Source organism: Drosophila serrata, unplaced genomic scaffold, assembly GCF_035046125.1.
Source record: "Drosophila serrata isolate PLE 108 unplaced genomic scaffold, ASM3504612v1 contig_116, whole genome shotgun sequence".
In the NCBI taxonomy this organism is placed as follows: Eukaryota; Metazoa; Arthropoda; class Insecta; order Diptera; family Drosophilidae; genus Drosophila; species Drosophila serrata.
The window spans coordinates 98,331-126,298 of NW_028257014.1; the positions used below are offsets into that span (position 1 = coordinate 98,331).

Sequence of the window (27,968 nt, forward strand, 5' to 3'; positions counted from 1 at the left end):
AAAATGTGCCGGACTTCCGATATATTTATGATTTTGGTGTCCCAAACACTCCCTCCTGTGATGCAGGGGCTGCAAGTGGAAGATAATAAAACTGTTGCTTGACATTTCATTTGCGTAAAGTTTGAGCAATTAATTAAACTTGTTCGTGACAGACACACACAAGGAAGAGGAGGAGGAGGAGCAGCATGTGGAGCTGACTTTATCTCTTTAATGAGCCGCCAAGTGGACGGAATCCTTGAGGCCTCCCAGACGTCACTTGCACCACTCAAAATGTCACCACTCCACGATGGCCTCGATGTCCTCGTTGTTGCCATGTGAAGTGCTTAAAGAGTTCACCAGAGCATTCGTTTGAGGCTTCGTTGGCTCCCTTGTCTTGTTTTCCCAGCGGCCCCAGTGTAGTGGGAAAAACACAATTTCCGCTCAGTGCGTCCAGCGTCCAAGGTGAGATTGGAGGAGAAGGACGAGGGGGGTGAAATTTCCTGTCGAAAGCTGAGCGATGAGTTTGTTTATAGAAACGAAAGGCACCTTAAAGGCGGCAACATCGCCCGACTATACTACATTGTTTTAAAAAGTAGTAAGTTATAAAGTGCCGAGGGGGAAATCAATTTTGGAGAATGGGAAAATGCACTGGAAGCTTATATTTGAGGGAGAGAAAAACAGGCATATTTAAAAGAAATGGGGAGAGGTTTAAGAAAGGTTGCAGTAGAAGGTTGTATCGGAAAAGCTTTGTTAAATAAAATAGGTCTTATATTATTTGTTTTCCACACTTTAAGTTAAGAAATGTTTCACTAGACATTCCTTTATCGGTGTAAAATAAGTTTTAGGTCTTCAGTTTCCATTATCTTCTCTAAATAATGCATATAAATCCCCCTCACCTTTATGTACTAAAATTTTACAGATTGAATATTAAACCTATAATCAGAAACCTGAAAAATGCATTACCCACACAGGCTGGAAGTCATTCCAAATTCCATGACCTCGCCGAGCCTACGCTGCACTTATAGATCACTTCAATTTTTAATGGCTCTCCTAAAAAAAAGATGGCCTCTCTCTGCCTTAGGCCCTATATGGCGAAGTGCTTGTGGTCATAAATATTTCCTATATGCTATACTACCATATCCTATGCCTCAACGAATGTCCTTTTACCCGAAAAAGGAAAAACAGACAAAAAGCGTAGCATGCTTTCCTGCGCCAGACACTCGACCAAGTTGCATTGAAGTTGCCTGCCTCCTGCCTCCTGCCTCCTGCATCCCTGCATGCCTGCATCCCCTCCCCCTTTTGTCTTGCCCCACTATTTGTCTTGGCCCGCAGTTTGCGATTATTGTGCAAACTCCGCAGCTGCCTTTGGCTTATGGCATAGAGCGTACATACCGCACAATGAGATCAAGGTGAAAGAGAACTTAAAAAACCAGCACGAGGGGAAAGCACATAGAGAATAAAAACAGGATGAAAACAATTGAGTTTCTTACAGTTTTGGTATGAAAAAGAAGTACTCATTTCGTATACAATTTATTAGGAAAATAACTATATAAACTCTAGAGAGATTAATTATTCAGCAAAGATATGAACTTCTTTCAGTAACGTAAGTAGTTTTTCTAAAAACTACCTTTCCCAGACTGTATTTTTCTGGCTTACAAGAAAACTATACATTTTACAGGTATTTCTCTCAGTGCTGTTAAAATATTAAAAAGCCTAAGCACAATGCAAAAACACAATGCCCGCAAAGCGGTTAAGGTTGCGGTTTCTGCGGCACTCTCTTTTCCATTTTATGCACACAGAAAACACCAACACACCACCACCCCATTCTCTCAAGCTTGTTGAGTTTTCCGCAAAACTCTCTGCGAATTTTCCACGGGTTTTCCATTAATTAAGTGAATGCCTGGCGGGGCCAAAAGACTGAAAAGTGTATCTCTCTAAGAAACTTAATTGTTGTCAAAACTCGGTGCGGAAAATCCAGTAAATTTCCATTCATTGGAAAAATAATGTACAGAAATCGATTTCGGTTCAGAAAATCTGGGATTTTATGGTCTGGCATTGCAAATAAACAAACAAACAAGGATATTTTACAAGATTTTGTCCTGGCCCTGCAATTTCATAAATATTTCATGAGCTTAAAGGCGGGCGATGCTTTATGGCTGCCAGAATATGTCTGTTTGCCCTCGGCTTACGCATATTTTTCCCTCTTTCACACAAAGTTTCAGCTTCGCTTTCACATTTTATTTCATGTTTTTGTGCTTCGGAAAATTCGTTCTTGCTTAATTTAAATAATGCGTAGCAGCATGAGGGGCTTTTATCCGCTTAGATGGCGCGGAATTAAATTTAACTGTGGCCACATTAATCAGGCGAAAAGAATGGGTTGCGACTAAATTACAATACTAGCTGGCAGCAGTAAACATTAAGCAGAAATACAATTTATTAGCGCAAACTAAGCTAAAACGTTTTTTATGAGTTTTGAGTACATAATCCGAAGTTAAGCGTGAGCAGATTAAACATTTAACAGACTTTTAAATTACTTTTGAATGTTTAATTCGAATATTAATAGATAAAATATTTATCAAATACCAAAGAGAAGACTTTTATGGCATCAAAGGAATTATTACAATCACACAACTGTGGGAAACTTAATTATATCTGATAAATAATTGAACATGTTAATCTGTTTAACGACTCTGTTCTAGTTAACCTGTTTATACCTTTGATTAGGAAAGCCTAACTATTTTAAAATGCTTAAAATTTTAAGGATTCTAAATCAAAAACATCTTCAAAGTATCTGGATAAAGTATTAACCCAAAGCACCACTTCAAATATTTTTGTACTACCATTTTAATGTCTTCAGAACAAAACCCTCATGATAATTTAACCCCAGCATATTTTTTAAATGTTTAAAAAATACAAAAAGTATGACTAAAATATGCACAATGTGGCTTTTGAACATGGGAACCCATCTTATCTCACTCATCCTTTGGCGGGGCAATCAAACGACAGCCCCGCTCCCGCCATTCATTGTGTTAATTTTGAGGATGACAATGGCATTAAATTTAATGTGCCTGCATTTCGTTGATGTCCTCTCCGCCGTCCTGTTTCTCTTATTCTCATTTTTGTGTGCGTGTCATTTCCGGAACTGATAAAAAAAAAGAACAGCAACGTTGTGACAAGCCTGAGGTCTCCTTTTTATTTTATTTTTTCTCGCTGCCTCGCCTCGGAGCGTCGTCGCTCCATCAACATTTTTTCGCCATTGACGAAAACGTCTGTTTTTTCCTGCGGCATTTTTTTTTATTTTGTTAAACACATTTTCGACTCATCTTTTTATGTGCATTTTTTGCGGCGTTAACTGCACGTGCCATCATTTTTACTGCGCTTTTTTTGATGCCCGAGCTCCTTGGGCTCCTTGCTCTTTGTGTTGCTTGCTTTTTGATTCATTATCAAAAGGGGAAGGAGAGGCTTGTAGGACCTGCACCCAGCACCTGGCCAAGCCCTTTTCTTTTGATGGAAAATTCTGTTTAATTTCTTTTTTTCGTATCTCCCTCTTTTTTTTATTTCATCACCTACTTTTTTGCGCATCTGCCCCCCTGCTCTCACGCCCACGCCCTCTACTATCACCACTATTATCACCATGCCAGATATCACGCGACTGACTCTGACCGAGCTGAGGACGCGCCTAAGAGCCCTCGGACTGAGTGCATCCGGCCGAAAGCAGGTCCTGCTCGAGCGGCTGGCAACATCCAGCGGGGCAGTCAGGGCTGCAACAAGCGGCTCCAATTTGTCCTCGAAGGCGGTGTCTTCCACTGAGGAGCTCGTAAATAATTCAGATACGACCTCTGGGATGCCACCCCCAAAAGGCACTGACCAGCAGAATGGTAGGTACAGAAGGGAGATTGAACAAGGGCTAAATTCCCACAACACTAGTTTACAGGATTGTTATTTGCATTTTGAATGCAGCTCATAAAATGGTGACAATTACACTTTAAGGATAAGGATAAATATGGTTATCCTCAGCATTCTAGCCACATACGTGTAATAAATCAATATTCTAATACATTCCAATTTAACTATTAGTAAACTAGTGTTTGGAAAACTAACTGCAACAAACAAAAGGCAAGGAATATGTTTAACAAATCCTGAAGCCCGGCAAACTCTTCTTCCCTTTGTCATTGTCAATGCCAGCCCTAATGCTACTCCGCCCCCCAACTTACCCGCTAATCGCTTGGTCCTGTGCGCTTTCTGTGTCCTTGCAAATGGGCGTGTTTCCTCCCTTTACTTTTTATCGTTCAATTAAAGCGTATGCTTTCTGTTAAATATTTCATGCATGTAGTTTATATAATATACTGTCAGCTCCCCCTAGCTGTGCGGCTTAATAATTTGATTTAAATGCAGGGGCACACGCAGGCTGGCAGCGAGGGGAAAGTGAAAAGAAACCTGGCACGCGAATCTTGTTGAACGAAAAAAATGAAATCACAAAAAATATGCAAACACGAGGCGGTTGCCGGAATTTTTAATAATGCACAAAGGACAATTTCTGCTGGCATTGCAAGAGAGAGAGAGAGAGAGAGAGAGGGAGAGCGGAGGGTAAAGTGTGGCAACTGTGGCTGTGACTGGAGCAGGCACAGGACCTCCTCCATGTAATCATGCAATGCTCATGCACACACACACTCGCACACGCAACGGTACTTGAATATTCAGCCTGCAAGTTTTTTCCCCACACACACACAGGCACATAACAACACGTGGAAATCACGGCAGCCGGAAAGTCGACTACACATTTGTCAGGACATTTTCCCCGAGATTGCCAAGTGAACTAGAAAAATATATAATTTAAGCAGCAGAACCTTATCAAGGAAATGGAACTTAAGTGCTTTGATTTATTCTGAGAATTCCTATTTAAATTTCCCCAATTTCCCCGAACTGCTAGGCCTAAAATTGGTTCAAGTTTCAAATTAAAGCTTAATACTTTAATAATAAAGCTTTATTTGTTAATCAGCTTGGACGAATTCGGAGAACACGGCTGGCACAATTCAATCAATAATCTGTTGTTTTATTCAATTGCAATATTTATTATTAAATTTCAAGCCTAATTCCTTGGCTCAAACTTTATCATTTTGTTATTTCATGATTAAATTGTAATTTATTGGATTATCCTGTAGGTTCCTCTTTAAATGTTGCATCAAATAATTCGTTTTTTTAGTTTGCAAGAACTCCAAGAATATTGATATTAAAACACGCCTTTGGGATCTGATATCCTTTGGGATGGATAAAGGGGTTCAATATTTCTGCCCACCCAAATATGCTCCTGGGGAATTTATTTTTAGACTGATTTGATAAAGTGTTTCAATATTTCTGCCCACACACACATTCTCACTAAAAATAACGCCCACAAGAAAAGCCCCTTCGAGGAGCGTTATAAATTTGTGGGCTGATTGCCGCTTGCATTTCCGGAGACGGAAGCAGCGGTCGCCACATTGGGGCAACCTCTCCTCGTATTGAGGTTGAGGTTGAGGTCTCTACCCTCTGCGCCCTCATTTTGTTTGCCAACCACGTGTTTCCACTCATACACACATTCATGGCCACCGCATCGAGTTTTCCCTGACACTTGTTAGCCTTGTTTTGGCAGGGATGCGGAAACTGGCTATTAAGTTTTGATGAAGCAAAGTTGCTACCGCTGCTCCTGCTCCTGCTCCTGCGGCCTATCAAAGCGTTGCCGTGGGCGAGCATCTGACATGGAATTATCAATGTTGGCACGTTCGCTGTTCTGTTCTCATCAGAACTTGTGGCTCTATACAGAAAACATGCAGGCCAGGTTGTTCTCTAGCTCGTTTTTTTTATATATTTTCACAAACACAAAAACCTCTGACAGGACCGCAAAACTTTATTTGATTTTGCTGTGGCAGTGTCATCATATAGTCTGTAAATTAAACTTTTTCCCTAGGACCGACGCTATCTGTCCTGTATGTGGAATGTCTGTCTCTCTGTCAGCAACTTGTGTCCAATAAATCCAGGTTTTTGTTTGGTTTGTTGCCACGACACTTGATATATCTATTTTCGCACACAATATCGCGCTTTAATGAGTTTATTAGTTATATTGAAAGCCAGTATTGACTGCCACGTACACACAAATTATCTGACGATGGGCATGCACAACACACACGTCTGCTAGCGCGAAAATCTGAAAGTTAACTGAAAATTAAAACAAAAATCTCAAACTATCAATAAAAAAAAAACATAAGCAGAAGCAGAAGAAGCCTACGATGGAGCAGGCGAAGCAGCAGCAGAAAAAGAAAACATAAAATGTTTAAAATCCCAAAAAATCAAAGTCCATGAAAATAATCATCGCAGTCAGCAGAAGAAGAAGCCAAAGCCAAAGCCAGAGCCAGAGCCAGAGCCAGCGAGCAATGAGCGACGGCTTAATGTTAGTTAGCCAAGTTGTAACAGTAACAACACTAGTTACCCACTTTTGGCGCCGACTCCGATTGCTAATGGGTTGAACAGACCCAGCCAACACTCGGCAGCATTCAGGCCCAGTGGGTAAAGGCGATTTAAAGTAATACACTGGGGTAAATGGTAGCAGATCTACTAGAAATCTAGTCAATAACAATAGGTATGACCATTGTTATAAAGATTTAAATGGGTATTTATCCGAAAATCACTACTAATAATAAAGGGAATGATGCTTAATAAACTTCAAACTAATTGAATCTAGAAAATCTCATCAAAAGTGAATTCTATATTCAATAAGAACTTTCTTAAACTTGTTTTAACCAATGATGATGATGACACTTTTCTTGCCGTGTACCCTCACACACACACCTACATGTGGGCAGAAGAAAATCTTCATTAGAAGTGCGACGGTGCAACGGTGGGCTGGTGGTGGTGGTGGTGGTGGCGTCGCTGCATTGGCGTGTGGTTGCATTCGGTGGCTGCTTGCATGAGTGGCAGCGATACGGATAAATATATGTTTGTGCTACTTCATGGCTGCATAGATCCCACATGCGACAAAGTGAAAACTCGCTCGCTCTACCATGATGACTATCATATCTTGGGGATGCTTCGCCTGGAATGCGTTTCAGATGCCGCTAATTGAATTGTTTGTCAAACTGCCATCGGCAGTGTGTCATCTTATGTGTTACCAGTGTTTATATCTTAAACGTGCGAGCAGCCTGCCTTTGTTATTTCTTGCACTTTACCCAAATGGAGAGAGAGAGGGGAATCTTTTTGAAAAAGTCATGCCTCAGCAAGCAATTCGAACGCCTAACTGCATTCGAATTGAGCCAGGTTGGCGAGTAACCTTGGGTGGCTCTTGGTTAATTGCGAGCAGAGGAAAAACCAAGCCCATAGTGGCACACATCCGACCAGAGAAACTCTTTTGGGGAGCCAAAAGAGTTCTACCTTGAGGAGAAGTAGGAACAGAACACCTTTACGAATTAGATTTATTCCAATGATCGAGGAACTTGTAACTAAGCTGATAAGATAAAGGATTATACACAAAACGTTAAAGCATATGCTGTATTGGACATGCATCCCTAAGGAAATCCCTGTTATGCATAGAATTCCACATCGAACTTTCTCATCATCAAGATACAAAGTCCGATTGGGATTTAAGCTACTCCTAATATATTTATATAAATATTAAAAGTATTCTTCCAAATATCCCTCCTCAGACGACATCTATGTGGAGTATGTGAATGGTATGCCACACATAACTGTCCGCCTGCCCAGCCGCAATGAACTCTGCCAGTTTGCCCTGAAACCCATCACCCACAATGTGGGCGATCTGCTCGCCATGCTAAGAGCTGAGGATCGCGGAATCGATCGAGCTGCGATCATCAACAAGCATGGAGTGCGCATTGCCTCGTCCTGCACCATCGACAGCCTACTGGATGACTCATTTTGGTAAGAAATTTGTATGATTCTTCCCATAACCATAGTAACTATCTATCGAAAACAGCATACAAATCAACAATCGCACACTGGAGGTAAATCCACCGAAGCGGGAGAAGATTACCGGGGAATCTATAGACAAAGTCGGTGATGTGCGAAAAGTTATAGCTCAGGTGAGAGGTATTTCTGAATATTATTTCCAACATTTGAATTTAATTCATAAAAATCATTGTTAAATGCAGCTATATGAGGCATTTAATGTGGGTGAATATCAGCTGGAGAAGAGCAATCAACTGGCCAAGGAGCTAGAGAGTTTACGTTATGAACTCGAGCCATTAGAGGAGGTGAGTTCGATTTCAACTTTAATAAATTAGAACTAAAATAAATATTAGTAAGAAATAAAATGAAAGTAATAGGAATTTTAATCATAATTCCTTTAAATCTTACAGCAAAAACTGGAACTGAGCAAAAAGGCGGCTCGGCGCACCAATTTTATGACCTGGATGGGCTTAGGCCTGATGTCTGTGCAGTTTGGAATATTGGCGCGCTTGACCTGGTGGGAATACTCTTGGGATATCATGGAGCCTGTCACTTATTTTGTAACCTATGGAACGACAATGGCAATGTATGCCTACTATTGCGTAACGAAGAAAGTAAGTTCGGAAAAGCCTCCGCCTAAGAACTAAATGAAATAATAATACAATTCCTTGCAGGAGTACATCATGGAGCACGTAAAGAACCGTGAGTACTCCCTCACACTCTACAGGAACGCCAAGAAGATCCAGTTCGATGTGGATCACTACAACGAGCTGAAGCGAAAGTCGGCCGAGTTGGAGTACAATCTGAGGAGGATCCACGATCCGCTGAACATGCAACTGCCTTCGCATCTGGTGCGCACCCAGGAGAACACGCCACCCACCCAGCTTGAGGAGAACAGGGAACAGCGGAAATCGACTTAAGGACTTTTAGAAAAGGCTTGTGGGAATTTGATATGAAACTCAAGAAACACTATTTTTAACTCGTCTCGCAAGCGTTAGATAACAACAAATAAAAGTCCCCCCATTTAGCTAAAGGTTCAGGTGATCCGAGAGATCGATATCGGTGTTTAAATAGATTTTGTGTACGCATCACATGTTGTGTAAATTCATCCTGAGTTCTTCTCTCTTTATGTTGACTAAAATGTTTTAGTTGTTTATGTTTACGATTAATTAGCCTAAGTCAAGTTTGACAAACGGAAAACTGAAACGCACAAAGGTTCATCTGACGCCTGCAGTTTGTGAAAGCTGATCTAACAATATATATTTTATGTTTAATTTTACGTTATTTATTGCAAGTGAGAGATTTGTTTAAGGCCCAAGGCTTAATATTACTGTGTGTGCAGTCTTTAGCAAAATATATATGATTTATTTATTGACTATTATTTAACCCGAGTTTCTTATGTAACTTCTGTTTAAATAAAATATAAATATGGGGCTGGCTTACCTTTAGTGATCAACAGTAGAGTGTAAAGCATACTTTTTGGCCCAAATGGAGATGATCTCTGTGTAAATTTTGTTTCCCAAACTGCTGGAGGTTTTTAGGCGGCAGCACCTATAGAAAAAATATACAAAAAGGAGGATATTAGATTCAATATAGGATCGCTGGCAGCCTCTACTTCTCTATCATTAAACAGAAATAAAATAGAAAACCACTTTTACAACGATAGCTCTAAACAAACTTTCAGAGACTCTGAACACTCTCATCCAGTGAAATCCACTAACTAACTAACTCTCCATAAGCTTTAATATATACACAACATACTATGAGAAACCAACCTAGAACGAATCAATTTGTAAATAAAAACGCACCAATATTCCATTAAGATTTTAGCGAAACGGAAAGCGGAATCATGGAGACGAGACGTCGCGTAGTTAGTACAGTTAACGAAATCTTAGGGCGTAATTTAGTAGGTACGACTAGATATGTAAATAATGATAGTATAAACTGCTGTGTTTCATGACAACGTAAACGAGATTTATTTGCTTAATGAATTAAGCTTAAAAATTAACACTAGTTTAGAACTACGCTTTCTCCCCAACTCTACTATCAACTCTATGAACCTATTTACTCTTAAACTTAGAATTGCCAAAGGTTGTGTTGAGAACTGTTTGCCTGAGCTATGAACCCAATCCCTGGAATCCAGTCAACTCTCTACATGCATCGCTTTTCAATGCGCCCACTACTATATACACACATTAAACAACAAGCACACATTCATATATAGATCGCACTTACAACAACTAACCAGAGATTATCTAAGCTACAAGATGCGTAACGTGTCCTTTAACTCGCACAAATTTTGAGAGGGATAGTAAAGAGAAAGAAAAGATCTCAAGAGAGCCTAGAGTCTGATCGTACGCGTTCCTCAACTTAAGCTTATATAATCTTTGAACTAACTAACTAACCATTCGGAATGATTAACTCTAGTCTAAGCATTTACCTATTCATATATTTAAATATATATACTTTAACAACGATTTGTGATTCAATTGAAAATTATGAAATGAAAATGAAGATGATTTATTGTACAAAGAGATCTCGACATTAATCAAACTAAATAACTTTGAAAGTATTTTCGCCTCCCAACTAATGTTTGCGTTTATCTAATGAATTATATACATTAATTACCTCCTAGAAGTATTCCCCGAAAACAAATTAAATCCTAATCAGCGCCAAAGACTTATGAATACATTTAACTAGTTACTCTTATACACCTATTCCCCTAACTATTTATATACTTATTATTGTAATATTACCAACGAGAGTTTAACTTATTTCCAAAACCGTTGTTTACATCCGCTCTCAAGGAGTGCGCATATACTTATAATTCTCAAGTACCTTCTTTCATAAACTAATCCTAATTATAACATACGATAACCTACGTCTTTTTAACGAATTTAAAGGAAACCCAACAACACTTGATTAAGTGCTTTAATTAATTACATTGTTTGGCTTTTGACATAACAAAACAAAAACTAAAAACAAAACAAAAGCGATTTTTTACATTTATAAAACCAAAACCAAACCAAAACCAAAAGAAAATTCGTTTGTTAAACTAAAATTACGAAACAAATAACCCAAGTCCCATGCTTAACAAAGAATATGCAACATCAACTGATTACGAAATTAAAATAAAACCAAGTTAATAATTAAATGGCTCTCGCATTCATTTATTTTTGCTACTAAAACGCACAAAGGACCAAAAAACGCGAGGACTTCTTACCTAGTCCAAGTGGGACATCAGGCACATCGGATCTCCAGCCGGTAGCACAGGTTGGAATCGGTGGCATTCCATCGCACCAGCTCGGCAATGGGTCGGCTGGACTTGAGGAAGAGCGTCAGCCGCTCATTGAGCTGCAGCGGTGAGAATTTGCTGACAATCAGCGCCTTGGTGGCTTCCCGGTACTTCCCCACCAAGGTCTCGTTACTGAAGCTGCGCCCTCGCTGATCGGCCGTTTCGTATGTATGCACAGCCTTGTTCTCGGCATCGTCAATCAGCCGATAGCTGGGCTGCCTGTAGGGATTGTACCCCAGCTTCTTGCATATCTCACGCACTTCATCCACATGCGGGGGCTTGCTTTTGGGAAAGCATTTAGTGTGCCATATGCCGTACGTTTGTTCGATGACCTGACCGTACTGAGGAGCCTTTTCTGGTTGCCTGTAATATGAGTTTTTAAGTGAGATTCATTGCTAGAAACTTACTTGGGGATCTACTAACGTGTGCTGACTGTTCGCCCAGAAATCTTTTTTTTGCTGCTGCAAAGGATGCTCTATGCCGAAGCAATAGCGCTCGTCTTCTCCATTGGGACAATCATTCTCCTTGTCGCACACAAAATCACGGGGAATACAGTCCTCAGGAGAGCTGGCAAGGAAATACAATTTACAATTAACGAGAGCATAGCAAATCTCTATATAGAACTACAAAACAAGGTTACTTTTTAATTATTATCTGTCTTTCGTATATAGATTTTCCATCTGGTAAATAATATAAAAGTCCTAACTTACGAACTGCATTGAAAGTGATCTGCAGTGCAATTACACAGCACCGAACTCTCGTCGCTCTTATCCCAACAGTTTCGCTTGCCATCGCATATCTTGGAGGGATCAGTGGCTCTGTATGAAATCGTGTTATTAAATGTTTAAAAACCTTGGAATCCAACTCACTGTAAGTAGGTAAAGCAACTGCAAATCGTGGGCTCATCTGTCATGTCCTCGCAGTCGGGAACGTGGTCACAGAACTTGTTCTTCGGCACGCACTTAAAGCTGGACCGGCACTTCATTTCGCCGGGAGCACAGCGCTGCTTCACCTGGCGGCAATTGCTTTCCTCTTCATCGCTGCCATCATGGCAATCCGGACGCTCATTACAGATGGCCTCCTGGGGCAGGCACAGGCCCAGGGGGCACCGATGCGTAGAGCACTGTGGAGCTGCCCTTGGGTTTTGGCACGATGGTTTGTCTACCAGAGGAAGAGAGCGAGAAATTGATTTGAAATTGGCAACTTGAACGAGACCACCTCATACAACTCACCTATTATGTCCTGCAACGATTTGTATGCCAGCTCTAAAGTCCGAATGCTGAATGGCTGCTTGAAACTCTGGCAATCCGAGTTGTTGTAGCTAAACATGGCCGTGGGGAACCAACCGGTGTGCGAATCGCGACAGACCAACACCCCCTGGTCGCTGGGATTGATGTGGTTCTGCGGCGAGTCGCTGACATTTTTCAACCCAAACTGATGGCAGCTGGTAAACTTGGTTATGGCCGGAAGTTCAGTGGGGGCAACGCCGTTAATGAGCTCCACCTCCTCCGAAATGGAGGCCATGTCTTCGGCACTCACATTTAGCAGGCGCATCAAATTCACAGGCGGCTGCTTCTCTTGCAGTTTGTAGCAGGACTCGCAGCTGGTATCGTTGGGCGCTCGTACAATTCCCACAGTTTTGATGCGCCCAGTGAGATCGTCATGCAGCACGCTGATGCAGTCCCTCGGGGCACTGTGGTCGTGATGGGAGCTGCAGGAAATGTATGTTTAAAAGGTTGTCTCTACCCAAATCAATTTTCTTACCTGTCTGGCAAAAAGGTGGGCAGCACATGGTGGGTAAAGCGCACCGCCCGCTCCAGATGCAGCAGCAGCACATTTGACCGAGGAACCGGCTCAAAGCAGTCCACCCGCCTTATCTGCTCGTGGTTGCTCCTGTGCAGAGATCTCTTTGTCTTGCCGCCGCCCAGCAAGGCGCTCATGTAGTCCGTGTCCAGGCTAATCCCCGCGAGGCAGCTCTCGTGGACCAGCAGCCAGTGCTTATCGATGAGCACACCGATGCACCAGAGCTCGCTGTTTAGGTAGACATCCGCCAGCCATGGCCAGTGCAGCTCCTCGATGGCCTCGTGGAGCTGTTCGTTCACCAGCAAAGTCGTGTTCTTCTTGCTCTTAATCAGATTATCGAGTCGGTCCAGAATCTCATCCTTTTTGTTCACAATAACTGCGGGAATCTGCGGCTTAAAGTGCACATTTGGCCTGCTGTGGGTCTCGATGGTGGGCAGGAGAACGGGCACCTGCTCCTGGGGCTGCGGCTTGACAGCCTGGCCAGCACTGAGGGTCTTCAGCGGTGTGGTCTTGTTCGACAGGGGATTGCATTCCACGTAGATGCCCAGGCACTTGTTGGGTAAAAGGCGATCCTTCTCAGGCCTCGATGCGGATGGGTGACCCAGTTCCGGTATTATTATCTCGTTCTCAGTCATCTGAATGTTGTCTGCCACCATGGACCGAAGCTGAACAAAGTTTCGGCTATTCCTCAACTCTGGTGTTATGGGATGCATTTCCTGCTGGTTTACAAAGGCGGAACTGTTGAAATAGTGGGCTCCTTTGAAGCCGAGGAGCGCGCACACTGCGTCTGCGGTATTAGCTTGATGCTCGTGGTAGCCCGTTTCGTGGGCACAGACCACACGCCACACGCCATGTCCGTTGCGGGAGAAGATCCCGGCACTGCTAAACTTGGGCTGCTGATGGACATCAAAGTGGACTTCGTGGCCGTTGGTAAGGGCAACTGGAAGGTAGGATTTATTTATAATTTATGAATACATATATATATAAATGAAATCGTAATTACAAATAGAACTTTCCCCCCTGTTTAAATAATAAATATACTTTGGTCTTGGTACTTACAGCAGTCCTTTTCATCCTCCTTAAACCTGCAGTCCACTTGATTGTCGCAGCGCTTGCTCAGAGGCAGGCAGGTCTTGGACAGCGGACAGCGGAACTCGTTGGCCTGGCAACCGCCTGTAGTAAGAAATAATGAAAAGGAAATTAATAGATTAAATATTTTTATTAACAAGAAAGAAAGTTAACTTTAGGAAGCCAAAGTTTTAAATTATATCAGGGGCCGAGTCCGAAAATAATCATAACTAAGTCAAAAAAGTATAAATAACAATTTGGAAAGCTGTTTTGTGTTGGCTTTCATTGGTTTAATAAACCAGAATACAGAGTATACGATTTAAATGAAATTTGTACACTCTTGCAATTGAATTATTGTGTTGAACAGTTGCATTTTGTTTAATCTATGTTTGTCGATATTTCTATATGATAATATGTAGGCAATTCAATGTTTAACATCAGCATAACTTGGCCAAAAAAGCATTAATTTTAAATTAGAAAGTGTTCCTATGTTAGTTTTTGCTAGGTTAATAAACCTGCATACTTAATTTACAATCTTAAAAAAAAACATTTTTTGCCAATTTTTGACAATTTTAACGATGTAACCCCTTATAAAATATTTAAAAAAATCGAAAAATTTGTATTTCTTCGGAAGATGGCTAGAAAGATTCAGATTTTTATGCTGATCGAGAATATATATGATTTATAGGGTCGGAAATGACTGCTTCACTGAGTTTTATGCTTCTGACTGAAATTGCAATACCATTTTTAGTCGATATTTACCAATATTTTTATATGAAAATATGTCCTAAAAATCAATTCCTAAGAAACTCATACCTAAGTCAAAAATGCATTTATTTAAATTCGGACAGCGGTCCTGTGTTAGTTTTTTCTACGTTAACAAATCTGCATACTCAATTTACAATCTTAAAAAATACAATTTTTGCCAATTTTTGACAGTTTTAACGATGTAACCCCTTATAAAATATTGAAAAAATCTAAAAAATTTTATCTCTCCAGGAGATGGCTTGAAAGATTCGCCTGTTTATGCTGATTAAGAATTTATATGATTTATCGGGTCGGAAATGACTCCTTCACTGCGTTTTATGCTTTTGACTAAAATTGCAAAACCATTTTTGAGTCAATATTTATAAATATTTTAGTATCATAATTTTAATACTAACCAAAGCTTCAGAAATTCATAACAAAGCCAAAAATGCATTAATTTTGATTCGAAAAGCTGTTTTTTGTTTGTTTTCGTTAGGTTAGGTTCGGCAGTTTACAATTTTTAAGAATACATTTTTTTTTACAAATTTTTTAATATTTTAACCCCTTATAAAATTTGAAAAAAATTACAAAAACAATTTTTTTTCTCCTACATGCCTAGAAAGATTTCCCTCTTGATGCTGATCAAGAATATATATGGATTATGGGGTCGGAAATCCCTTCTCACTGCATTGCAAGCTTTTGAATATGATATAAATGTAGAAAGGTTTATTAAAGTTGTTGCCTTACCACAGTCCTGCTCATCTGTGCGATCCTCACAATCCTCTTTGCCATCGCATATAAGACTCTTGAGGCTGTGACTCAAATAGTCTCTGCAGGAGCAGTCCAACTCATCGGTTCCATCTTCACAGTCCGCCTTGCGATCGCAGCGCATTTGAATGTCCACTATTTGAGCCATTCTGTGGAGTATTTGAAAGGCAAAAATGTAATTAAAGGAAATAGAGAACATATCTTAAATGAACTCACTTTTTGCACACAAACTTGTTGGGTATTTTCATTTGTTCTTTGTGGGTAAAATGGGCTTCCGTTGTGGTTGTTGTGGCTGCTAAAGTGGTGGTTACCAAAGGTCCTTCAGTGGTTGATATGGCTGTTGAGGTGATAGCACTTGTGGTAAAGCTGACTGTGCTGCTACTTGGTGCGTTTGTAGGCTCCGTGGTTGTAGTTTCCTGTACTCCTTCTGTTGTTATTTCGCTGACATCATCTGTTGTGGCCAGGGTTGAGGTACTTATTCCTAGATCAATAGCGGTTGTGCTCTCCTCTATAAATTGGGTTACCAAGTCGGTGAGCTTCTTTAAATCCTCAGTGGATGTGGGTATTGTGAGAGTTGTAGCCGTCGTTGTGGTTTCTAGATTATCCCAAGACGTTGTTGATGATTCAATTGTTGTGGAAGAAGGAGGAATATTTGGAGACATTGTCGTAGAGTCCAGTGTAGAAGATGATATGATGGTGAGATTCGCTTGTAAAGGAATCAATGTTTGTTGAACTTTGTTCAAGACTTTCCTCAGTTGTAGATAAGATTATATTAGTCGTAGTTGACGTAACATCTTCAGGCGTAGAGAACTGTTTTTCATCCTCCCAAGTTGTACTTTCTTCCTCCTCATCCTGTTCCGCATTCAAATCATCATCCTCAATGGGTATAACTTCACGCATTTTACTCTCAACAGGCACTGCAGCGGGCTCCTTCTCAGGATGATAGTCACTCTCCGTGGTGGTGCTCAAATTCTGCCGCTCTCCACCCACCATGTCGGGTATGAAGTTGTAGGCGCAGCCCACCTCATCCTCGCCGCCTAGACAATCCACATTGCGATCACATCTCTGCCGCTTGGCTATGCAACGCTTGCCTCCCCAGACGCATATAAACCCAGGACACATTTGCAGGGGCTGGCGTGTGGGCAGCAGGTGCGGTGTGGTGGCCATCTCCAGCCAGTCCAGGTAGAGAGTCACGCGAGTATAGACACCAAACTCCTTGGGACGAGCACAGCCGTTGCCGTGACTCACTACTCCAGCGAGATAGTGTTCCTCCGGCCGAGCAATGCTGCGACAGAAGAGCGGGCCACCTGAGTCTCCCTGGCAGGCATCGCGTCCTCCACTGGGATCACCAGCACAAATGTCCTCGGAAGCTTGATCTTCGGGATCCGTGCACCGTTTGCGTATGGGAACCACCACTTGGCGAAGGGGATCACCTGGGAAAATATATTCAGTACATTAATATTTATAAATATTTATTAATTTCTTCTACTTACTGCTCGGACCCTTCTCCCTGATGGCCCCCCATCCCACCACAGTGCATAGGGTATTCTCCTCAGGTCCCCAGATCCAATCGTCTCCTAGCGTTGTCCTTCCCTTGTCCGGCAAACATATGGGTTTCACCCAGCGATTGAAATGCAGCGGACTGGCCAGTCGCAACAGGGAGAGGTCGTTGCGCATGCTTCTCCTCTCGTAAGCCTGATGGACCACCACATGGGACACGGGTTGGATTTGGGTGGCAGGGGAATAGCTGGAACGCCGCAGGAGTCCCGCGCGCACCTCGTAAAAGTATTTGCCAAAGTTGATGACACAGTGGGCGGCACTTATAATCTGTTACGAAATGATTACTATATGGACTCTAAGGCCAGCTTTACATTAACTCACCCAACGTTCCGAGTAAATGGTTCCTCCGCAGTGGAACTTGCCATCCCTATAAATGGCCACCACAAATGGCCACTGGAGGGCACTGGTATAGCTGCCACCCACAATTCGTCCCTCGCCCAGGATTTCTTGGGACTCTGGCGGCGCCACAGCTCGCTTCACTCTCTTGGAGTGCTCTGTCCTCGTTTTTGTGGTGTTCTTCGGCAGGCCACACTGCATGGGGGGACACTTAACGTAGGCCACATGATCCACCAGGGAGTCATGACCATTGCGTCCGTGACAGGCCTGAGCAAACAGTACGCCAGCATGCAGGGAGGGCTCTATAAAGGGACCCGGCAGAGTCAAGGCCCTGAAGCTCACATTGAGAGAATCTGCCATGAGATCCATTCCATCCAGCTCGCAAGCGGCGGCTGCCCACTTTTCACCATTGTTGCACACCGGATGCCAGTCACCGCGATGATTGTGGTATAGAAAGCCCTCGGAAGCAGATGCGGCATGCGACTGGAGATGATAAAAGAGATTAAGGACCATAAATCAATGAGTAATCAGTTCACTTACCATATGATCCGCCACATCGGTGACCAACATGCTGCACTGCTCCTCATCCCTCCCGTTCAGGCAGTTCAGGAAGCCATCGCAACGCTCTAGGCGATTGTAACACATGGAAATCATGGAGCGATTGTGTTGCTCATACTCCTCCAGGTTTTCGTAACAGGAATAGGCCAACGGCTCGCAGCCAAAGCAGCCCAGCTCGTCCTCGCCCATGGGACAGTCAGCATAGCCATCGCAAAGACGGTCCTCGTCTAATCGATCCGCGCAGGTGCAGGCGGACTCATCACTGCCGTCCGAACAGTCGACTACATTATCGCACCATCGGTCAGCGGGGATGCACTCCTTCTGCCGGCCAAAGCAGGCCACCTGACCTGGCTCGGGGCACCTGGCAGGGTCCTGGCTGGGTGTTTGCTGGGGCATTCCCGCATAGCTGGCGTATATGATCTGCTGGTGGCCGGCACTCGACTGATTCGCATGTCGCATCTTGAAGTTGGCATTGGAGAAACCAGCAGGACTTCCTCCCGATTGCTGCTGCTGCTGCGAATTGCCGGAGGTCTGCGACTGACCCTGCTGGTTTTGCATATAGCTGCAGTACACCTGCTGCTGCTGACCATTGGAAAGTTTCTGCGGCGAGGCATTCTTCGAAAAGATATTGGCACCCTGGCCACCGGCTCCGGAGCCACCACTGCCGCCAAAGAAGTTTCCACTCGGTCCGAATTGTTGCGGTACAAAGAAAATGCCGCCGCCGGCGTTATTGGCGGCTCCTCCAAAGTGTCCTCCCTGCATGCCCATAAACGAAGGCGAGGCTGACCACATGGGCATCCGGAAGTTGGCCGGCGTCATGTAGAAGCACACGGGGATGCTGGGCATCATGCCAAAGTTCGGATTGAACATAAACTGGGCCGAGGCTTTCATGGTTTCGCCGGAAACGGGAAACCCACCGGGAGCTCGACTCGTGAACTGCACACTGGGGGAGGCGGTAAACGTTTCACCCTTTTCCTTGGTCTCACCGTCTCCTACATTGGGTGCCACCTTATTCCGCATCTTGAGGGCCACGCGCTCACACAGACTGAGGATCTGGGCATCGGCAGCTGCGGGAAGCAAGTAAAATGTAATATAAGGCATCACTTTAATGAGTATAGTTACCATTCCAGACATGTCCGTTGAGCGGATTGATCTTGGGTCCCATTTGGTCCATAGCCTCAGCATCCAGGGCCGTCCCAAACGTATCCATCAGCTCCTTCTGATTCGGCCTCGCCTGATCCTCGAACTTCTTCAGCCACAGCTGGCGTTCGGAGACATCATCATACTTCTCCTGCGAGGATTCATTCGCCTTTAGTACCTTGAGTATGGGCTTATCCTGCTCGTGCCGCTCGAAACTCTCCAGCATGTTCTCAATGCTGGTGGGATTGTCCAGGGGATGCACGGACCGTGGGGTGGCCTCCATGGGTTGTACGGTAGACGTGCTGCTGCTGCTGGTCAGTTCGAAACTGCCTTCGTTGCCATCGATAATCCAGCTGATCTTCACCGGCGGCGGTTTAGTCGTATGCGCAGTGGAGTTTTGCTTAGTCTCGAGGGGTTCTGTGGTGCTAATGGTCACTGTGCTGGCACTGGTGGTGGTGGTGGTAGCGTTTTCCTGCGGCTCCACTATCTCGTCGCCGTCTATAATCCAATCGAACTGCAGCTTCCGCTGTCCTGCAGTGGTGCTGTTCATTAGGGCTTCGGTAGTTGTTTCAGGCATCTCGCTGGTAGTTGTGGTCTTGGTAGGAGCTTCTTCCTGCTCGCCATCTATAATCCATTTAATATGGAGTTTTTCCTGTGCCTCTGTCGGGCTAGCTTCCTCTGTGGTGGCTAAGATGGTTGTTGGAAGCGGTCCTTCTGTAGTAAATATGCTGGGTGCCTCTGTAGTCATAGTGCTCGCCTGTTCCGTTCCATTTTCCGTAAGAGAGGTTGAATTTTGCTGGGAACCCGGTCCTGTGGTGGTTACATCTCGCGTGGAGCGCTGTCCTGGCCGCTCAGTGGTGCGAATTATCTCCTTGGGCTTGTCAAAGTGATCGAGAATCCAGCTAATCTGCTCTGTAGAGCTTTCCACTGGCATCTCCCTGGTGGCTGTATCCTCTTTTAGTACTTTCTTAGTACTGCTAGTGACTGGTTCGCTGGTGGTCGTCTTGGTTGTCACATCGTCTGTGTAAACATCACTGCCATCATGATCGTGTCCATCAATGATCCAACTGATCCTAGCAGGTTTTATCTTCATTCTCTGGGGCTTCTCAGTGGCATTGCCTGCTGGCGAGGACTCAGTGACGATCTGATCCTGTGTTTGATCCCCAGGTGCAAAAGTCCCTCGCCAGTGTTCGTTAGATTCATCGCTGGCCGACTCTATCATGGGCTGCTGCTCCCGCATGATCTCCTTCATCTTCTCCATTTTCTCGGCCACCTCCTTGGCCATCTTGTACATGCGCATAAAGGCGGACATGCAGTCGTGGGGCGTGTGCTTCTTGCAGCGCACAAACTCGCTCTCCAGCTGACTCAGCACTTCCCTTGCCCGCTTGCTTCTCAGCTTGGAGTAGAGGCTCTGCAGATTGGCTTCCATGGCCACAGGATCGAGGTCGACGTCCAGTCGGGGCAACTCTCTGGCCGTGCGATGCTTCCTTTGCCACCGGAACTTGACCAGCAGGTTCTTCATGCGCTTCCTGTTCCTTTTGATGTCGTTGACATCCTTGTTGATCTCGTCGTCCAGCAGCTTAAAGTGCAGTGTCTGAGGGCTCACGATGAGGGAATCCGCTTCCTCGAAGGGCTGGTTGGCCATTTGCCGATGCTCGGCGTTCAGGGCGGCAATCTGCTGGACACGATCCATTCGTTCCACCACAAGGCCATGATAGATCAGGGAGAAGAGCAGGGTGATGATGACCAGCACTGAGATGGCGACAATGCGTTTGGACCCACTGCTCCACCAGCGACGGGGATGTCGCAGCAACCGGGTGGCTTCCAGCTCTAAGAAATGGAAATATTTTCTTTACAAAACTTTTAATTCTTTTTCAACAGTTTCCTCATTAAACATTTAATTAATTGCAACATTTTTATGTTGTTTCCCTCAATTTCGGTACTTTTATTTTTAAATGTATGTTAATTAAAAAAATGTTGTACTTTTTTGTGGCTTTATTTTGGTTCAGAACTTTCGTCAGCTTGTTCAGCAATTTCGCAATAATTTTTTAATACTCGAAAAATGCTGATTCAAGTTCGAACTAAATGGGAACTGACTGGAGAAAAAAAAGCAATGGAATTTTCTGAGCTGCAGAAATGTATGTTAAGACGTGGGTGGAGAAAGTAGGAAAGAGTAATTAGACTTCTTGTCTACTGTATTTATTTTAAAATAAATGAAATAATTATTTGAAAAAATTTGCTATGTATTGCATTTGTAATTATAAATATTATAAAACGAATGTAAGACGTTTAATTTTAAGAAAATACTATCTACAAAATGTAATAGTCAAATAAAAAGGAGTTAAGAGAACTTCAAGTTTTATAGATTTTATAACACATTTATTATGATAGTTAAATGATGATGATTTATTAAATGTTTAATTATGGAAATCTGTATTAAATATAATCCTTGACATCTCCACATACCATCCATGTTGTAATTCATTTTACTCCAGTTTTTCTTCACTTTCTCAGGTTTTCTTAAGCTGGGAACATTTTCTGTTGTAAATTTAAACTGCAATTTGTTGTTCCTTTATTTTTGTTGTTAAATGCCCCAAAATTGCTGAAGACTTGCTTTTTCCACACTTTTTTTTTTAGGTTTTATTATATATATTTATATGTTTTGCACTTTGTTAAATCGTTGGGCCAACAAGGAGCCTCGGATTACCACAATTCACTCAAACAAAAATCGAAAAGACCGAATTTGATATCCACGACGACGATGAAGACTTCCGCGCGATCCGGACGGTGAACGGCAACTGAAGCCGACGGTGGCCGATCGCCGGGCTTATGTAGGCTTCCGGAAAGTGGATCACCTGTGGATCGACACACTTCCACCTGGTCTGCCCGGCTGCCAGTGCTGCAGTTTTCTGCTACGTTTTGAACTCTACAGTTTTTTGGTTAATGAAAAATGGTACGACAAGTGCGGCGGTCAGCTCAAAATGACCGTCGAAAAAGTGCAAGTTGAAGGGGAAATGTGCGAGTCGTGGAGCAACGAACCACCCGCACGTCACTTGGGGTCGAGGCTAAAGCTAAGCAGGCCCAGACTCAGTTGTAGGTCGACACAATCGCCAGTTTCCCCAAATCATTTTTATACAAATTTCGTACAGCGCAGCCCAAAATATTTACATTTTTAGTTCAAAGTTTTAAAGGTCCTCAGAAAAAAAGGGGCTCGGGCTTCTTGTACGAGACAACCACCGGCAAAATATAAACTCCAAAAAAAATCACAAACGGTCACAAAAGCAAGCAAAAACACATGAATATTGCCCCAAGAAATTGCAAAAAATAATCTAGTATCAAAATTTTACCATCAGACACAATGTGAGTACGCAATCGGACAAAGGGAGGCCTAGGCAGTGCCTAATTGGGTTTCCTTGCTCTTCCGCAGTATTCAGTCATCAAAATTGGACGCGCAAGCTAAGATAATTCTGGGACCCATCCTCCAGCTTCAACTTTAGTTCAATCTGACGGACTAGGACTAGGACTAGATCTCAGGAAGATCGGCTGCAAGGGAATGCACTGTACAATCCCGTATTGCCAGCTTAACCCAACCCATAGGTGATCTCTTGTCATTTGGCGGCCGGACATTAAATATGATGTGGACTAGACTTGGTCTGCGAAGCATTACCAGGACGCAAAGGTATGTAGTAGTAGTTCTAGTAGTAGTAGTACTAGTAGTAGTAGTAGAACTAGTAGTAGTAGTAGTATTAGTAGTAGCAGTACTACTATTAGTAGTAGTAGTAGTAGTAGAAGTAGTAGTAATAGCAGTACTAGTAGTAGTAATCGCAGTACTAGTAGTAGTATTAGTAGTAGAAGTAGTAGTAGTAGTAGTAGTAGTAGTAGTAGTACTAGTAGTATAAATAGTACTACTAGTAGTAGTAGTCGTAGTAGTAGTAGTAGTACTACTATTAGTAGTAGTAGTAGTAGCTAAATGCGGCAATATCAAAAATATCTTAACTTTTAAATAAATTACCCCCAAATCAGAAAGTTTAGCTAATTAACAAGGTGTTAGGGTACACATTCTTAAGAATTTAAGATATTAAATGCATTAAAGATGTGTAAATACTAAGTATAACGACAAGAGATAGCAGTTAAGATTATAGAACTCAATCATACAGAAAATCTATTGAAACCAAAGAAATTTTAATGATTTCAACTAAGGACAAAACAAATTACTTTAAATTTCAAAGAAATAATACGAATAATCAATTATGTAGTGCTGAACAACTGAAAGTGCTATATATATTTCGCTTAGCTTGAGTTTAAGGTTCCTTTAGTTAACAATTTGTTCGATAATAAGTACATATCGATGAGGGATTACAAGTAATGAGAATATGTATTCGAGATATATCGAAAATTTGAAAGATAATGTGAATATGAGTACGAGATATATCAAAAAATGTAATAGCTGTCTTCTTGTCATCTTAATCTTCAATGTGAGACGTCATATAGAAAAAAGAACGAAAGGACTTACTTCATGTACAACTTGGTGATTAAATATACGAAGAGTAGCTCTCAGACTTCGTCCGCTCCGGGCGGTATCTTCTTCGTAAGGGTCTGGGCCTCGTAGAGCTCCTCCAGCAGCTTGCGAAATATCTCCGGACCAATGTTGTTGCTCACACGCATCAGAACGAACCAATCGCCAAAGCTGCAGTTCTGCAGGGCCAGCTGCAGGTGGGGCTTGGGCATGAAGCGAGCCCGGGCCCGCATCAACTGGAAGCGCATGCCTCCATGGAAAATTGTGGCCAGGCGGTACAGGAACTTGAGGGCCACCAAGGCAGCCATCAGAATAAACCAGATCCACAGGAAGGCAAAGATCTTCTCGTTCAGAATGTTGAGCGGCAGCAGACACAAATTGTCGTAAATGCTATCGGAGCCGCTGTCGCCGACCTTGTGCACCTCGCACTTGGCACACTTGGGAAAGACGCGCATGGTTATGTCATTCCACTCATCCAAATCGCCGGCATATAAGGCTACAAGGGCACCCATGTAACGGATCCAAAAGCCGCCGAAAAATACGTCCAACAACAGGATGTTGCCAATCTGTGGGGAGTACAAGAGGAGCTATATTGTATTCATAATCTCTCAATAACTCCAAAAGTTACTCACGCTGATGAGCACATTGAGGATCTCGCAAAACACATAGCTCACAAAGTAGCGAAAATGCGTCTCCTTGTAGTCGCTGGTGAAGTAGTTGACCAACACCCGCAAGTGGGCCTTGCTCTTGTCCTTGGACACCACCGCCTGATGGAAGTCGGCGCACAAATGCTTCAGCCGACCGCCTTCCCAAATCTTCCAGAGGAAAGCCGGTAAATAGAAGACAAAAGACTCCAGCAGCAGGACCAGCACCACCCACTGATAGTAGCGAATGTAGCGACGGTTTCCCGGCGGCACCGAGCGACCCACCACATCTGGAACAAGCCACGGAATATTGTGTGTAACTCCAGCCGGAGAGACCCCTTTTTGTCTGCAACTTACCCGGGTGGCACTGAATTTCGCCATTGAGCGACGGCGCCCTCGTTATATTGGACTGCACGTACGCCCCGTAGATCCAGCAGTAGGCTTGGAAGTAGTCCAAGTCCGCGTTCTTCATGCACTGAATGGGATCGCCAAAGTACTGCTTCGAGGAGAGCAGAAAAGTACAGGCCAGTAGCAAGGCCACCGTGCACTTTGAATGCAGCGTGAAAACGGCATCGTAGATGTGCACCGACTTGAACTGCAGATACTTGGACAGCGGCTTAACAGCTGTATACATTTTTGAGGAGTTAATATACGTTGCTTTATGGATTAAATCAGATTTTCTTGGAGGAGCGTCAATTCAGCCGAGAAGAAAATTTACAAAAGCACGCGGGAAACTAACGGTTGTTCTATAGTATTGTCATTTCTTTTTCTCTGCAGGTAGATTAAGCTTCGAGCGAGAAAACTATACATTGAATAGAGCTTCCTAGCTAGCAGCTTTCGACACCACGCTGTCGTGCAGGTCTGGCAGCATAATCACGGGAAAAGGAATTATCGATATATCGAAAGTGACATCGTTTCTAGCTAAGTTATTCACCTTTTCACAGTTTATAACATGACAGTACTCCATTTCCTAGTTTGCTACCTTTTTCGTAAGTCTGGTATCACTAATGTCGTCTTGATCGATATCGAATCAAATTCGATAGTAGTATCGAAGTTTTCACACCTCCAGACCACACCACGTTTTTGTTTTATTTTGTTTACCTGCCATTTGAACGAATTCACCTGGTTTTTGGTACATTTTCTCGCCTGCAGCTTGCACGGAAGGCGTACGAAGATGAAGGAACAGCTGTCTGCCAAGCAGCACGAGCGCAACGAGAAGAAGAAGAAGAAGCTGGCAGCGCTGGCCAATTTAATGGAGCTGAATGACCGCGACCGCTTGCACGAGGCGGAGATGGCCAGGAAACGTGACGCCGCTGAAGCAAATAAGGACGAGGCCAAGACAGGGCCAACGGAGCAAAGCACCAACAACGACGACGACGACGGCTTTGTCACTGTTCCCAGCAAGCGGAAGCACCGCAACCGCCACACAATCCGGAACAGTCCGGCGAAGGAGGGGCCGGCCAACAAGAGTGAAGACCCCGACGAGCCGACGACCAAGCGAAGTCGCGAGGATATGGAGGCCGGCGGCGACAGTCGACCGGCTGAGGAGATCAGTATCCTCAGCCAGGAGCAGTACAAATCACTGGCCGTGGAACTGCGTCGTCGCAAGCGGCAGCTGGAGGACGTTCCGGGCCTGCGGCTGAGGGAGATGGGACAGCGCGCCTCCCTGGAGACGCCCCAGCATGCGCGCACGCCCATCTTCCTCACCGACATCCAGCACCTGCTGATGTCGGCGCTCATTGGCCAGAAGAGCCCCTGCCGGCCGGATCGGTGGTGCAGCGTCGAGAAGTGGCTCAGTCTGTCGCACAGCGTGGTGGTCATACTGGAGGGCCTGTCCCTGTACCACTACCTGTCGAACGAGACCCAGTTCGAGGCCACCAATCGGATATTCAACACCAAGCTGGAGATGCTTCTTCCGCCGCAGGACGAGGGTCAGATCATCGACGAGATTGCCCAGGTTAGCTTAGCTTCAATCCTATTTATCGAACTCTAATCCAATCTCTGCCTACTCTTCAAGATTCCCCTCACCAATATCCAAGCCAAGCGCCTTATCGACGAGCACGGCTCCTTGGAGTCCGCCCTGGAGATGAACAAGGATCCCACGCTATTCGTAAAAACCATCTTTCCCATCGGGAATGGCAATCAAAAGCACTCTATCGGTGACCTCCATCCGGACGACAAGTTTCCGCGCACGAAGCTCCTACTCTCCGCCCTGCAGATGGTCGACGAGGGCTACCCGATTCCCCTGTCCGGGGAGCTGCACAGTCGCTTCCGCAACTTCAAGTTCACCAAGAAGTCGTATGAGCCGGTGACCAATCGGAGTCCCATGTTCGGCGTGGACTGCGAGATGTGCAGGACGGTGGCGGGACTCAATGAACTGACCCGTATCTCCATTGTGGACGAACAGTACAAGACGGTGTACGAGACACTGGTGATGCCCGACAACCGCATCTCGGACTACCTCACGCAATACTCTGGCATCACGGAGGACATCATGAAGAAGGTGACGAAGCGGCTGGACCAAGTGCAGACTGAGGTGTCAGCGCTGCTGCCCCCGGATGCCATTCTGGTGGGCCAGTCCCTGAACTCGGATCTGAACGCCATGCGGATGATGCACCCGTATGTGATCGACACCAGCGTGTGCTTCAACATCTCCGGCGTGCGGCGGCGCAAGAGCAAGCTGAAACACCTGGCCCAGACCTTCCTTCAGGAGACGATCCAGGACAACAAGGAGGGCCACGACTCCATTGAGGACTCACGCGCTACGCTAAAGCTAGTCAAGATGAAGCTGGCCAACAGCATCGAGTTTGGCGACGAGATCCTCACGCAGCAAAAGCGCCTGCAGGAGCTGGCCAACGCCTCCAGCGGCGACACCATCAGCAATAACCTCTTCGCCCACGTGGCCAAGCGGGACAAGAGGACGGCCATCGTGACGGTGGGGGATCTGGAGCCACGGCTCAAGGAGGTCATCCAGCAAGCGGACGAGGCATCGCCCAAGGATCACAGCAAAGCAGTGCGAGTTCACGAGGTCGCCACGCCCAAGGAGGCGGTGCGCAAGGTCAACGAGATCGCCCTGGAGAACGCCCTCACCATTGCGAATCTGCGGGTGCCCGAGCAGGACTTTGTGCTGGATAACGCCGAGCGGAATGCAGCCAAACTGGACAGGATCATCGATCGGCTGTGGAACACGGTGGCCCACAACGGCCTCTTCCTCGTCCTCATGGGCGGCTCCGCGGAGTGCACCAAGGGCGTGGCCAAGATAGCCATCAAGCGGCTGAACGGTTCGGAGCAGACCAGCGCGCCGATCGGAAGTTAGGAAGTTAAGAAGCTATGACATGGACATATTCTCATCCTGCTGTTGTTATTTACCTCTCTGGGAGTTCGACTGCGACCAGCCGCACCACGTACGGTTTGTGGCCAGCCGGAAACCCAAGGCGTAAACAAATTTGCCGTATCATCCCCTAGACAAGACAAGTCAACGAGACCCTTACCACAATCACACACTCGGAACCTGCGCTACACGCAACGATGTATCATGAAGATAAAATTCTAAATGGAAAGAACGTCACTTAAAAATCAATAAAAAATTTTAGACTTATCTTTTTCATAAAGAAATCTCAGA

General features: G+C 44.4%; 4 protein-coding genes across 10 annotated transcripts in view; 2 read left to right on the top strand and 2 right to left on the bottom strand.

Annotated features, from left to right (window-relative positions):
- The window catches only part of MCU (mitochondrial calcium uniporter), a 53,898-nt gene extending 42,833 nt beyond the window's left edge, over positions 1 to 11,065 (top strand). For 6 of the 7 annotated variants that reach the window (XM_086825849.1, XM_086825850.1, XM_086825847.1 and 3 more), the window contains 5 exons: positions 7,653 to 7,884; positions 7,940 to 8,045; positions 8,115 to 8,216; positions 8,322 to 8,525; positions 8,586 to 11,065. In XM_086825849.1, the coding sequence (XP_086681975.1) occupies positions 7,653 to 7,884; positions 7,940 to 8,045; positions 8,115 to 8,216; positions 8,322 to 8,525; positions 8,586 to 8,831 (890 nt within the window). In that variant the 3' untranslated portion in view covers positions 8,832 to 11,065. Of the gene's footprint in view, positions 1 to 3,620; positions 3,858 to 7,652; positions 7,885 to 7,939; positions 8,046 to 8,114; positions 8,217 to 8,321; positions 8,526 to 8,585 lie in introns of all 7 variants that reach the window. The other variant, XM_020946032.2, reaches the window with a different exon arrangement.
- ndl (serine protease nudel) lies at positions 11,061 to 22,117 on the bottom strand. Its single transcript, XM_020946030.2, is given in 15 exon segments — positions 11,061 to 11,569; positions 11,630 to 11,773; positions 11,917 to 12,024; positions 12,076 to 12,367; positions 12,439 to 12,917; positions 12,971 to 13,949; positions 14,069 to 14,182; positions 15,572 to 15,741; positions 15,809 to 16,290; positions 16,292 to 17,025; positions 17,086 to 17,419; positions 17,474 to 17,971; positions 18,029 to 19,113; positions 19,169 to 21,016; positions 21,653 to 22,117. Coding segments are annotated over 15 exon segments (7,704 nt in total). The 5' UTR covers positions 21,672 to 22,117; the 3' UTR covers positions 11,061 to 11,151.
- Positions 22,118 to 22,258: 141 nt separating this feature from the next.
- Positions 22,259 to 27,961, top strand: Rexo5 (RNA exonuclease 5). The gene is made up of 4 exons (XM_020945961.2): positions 22,259 to 22,546; positions 22,614 to 22,865; positions 25,499 to 26,303; positions 26,364 to 27,961. Exons 2-4 carry the CDS (start codon positions 22,819 to 22,821, stop codon positions 27,660 to 27,662), a joined length of 2,151 nt encoding a protein of 716 aa, XP_020801620.2. The 5' UTR covers positions 22,259 to 22,546; positions 22,614 to 22,818; the 3' UTR covers positions 27,663 to 27,961.
- On the bottom strand, positions 23,435 to 25,306 carry zpg (zero population growth). The gene is made up of 3 exons (XM_020945963.2): positions 24,704 to 25,306; positions 24,335 to 24,636; positions 23,435 to 24,268 (listed from the first exon to the last, which is right to left on the bottom strand). The coding sequence occupies exons 1-3, from the start codon at positions 24,978 to 24,980 to the stop codon at positions 23,741 to 23,743; spliced, it is 1,107 nt and encodes a 368-aa protein (XP_020801622.2). The 5' UTR covers positions 24,981 to 25,306; the 3' UTR covers positions 23,435 to 23,740.
- Positions 27,962 to 27,968: the final 7 nt, after the last annotated feature.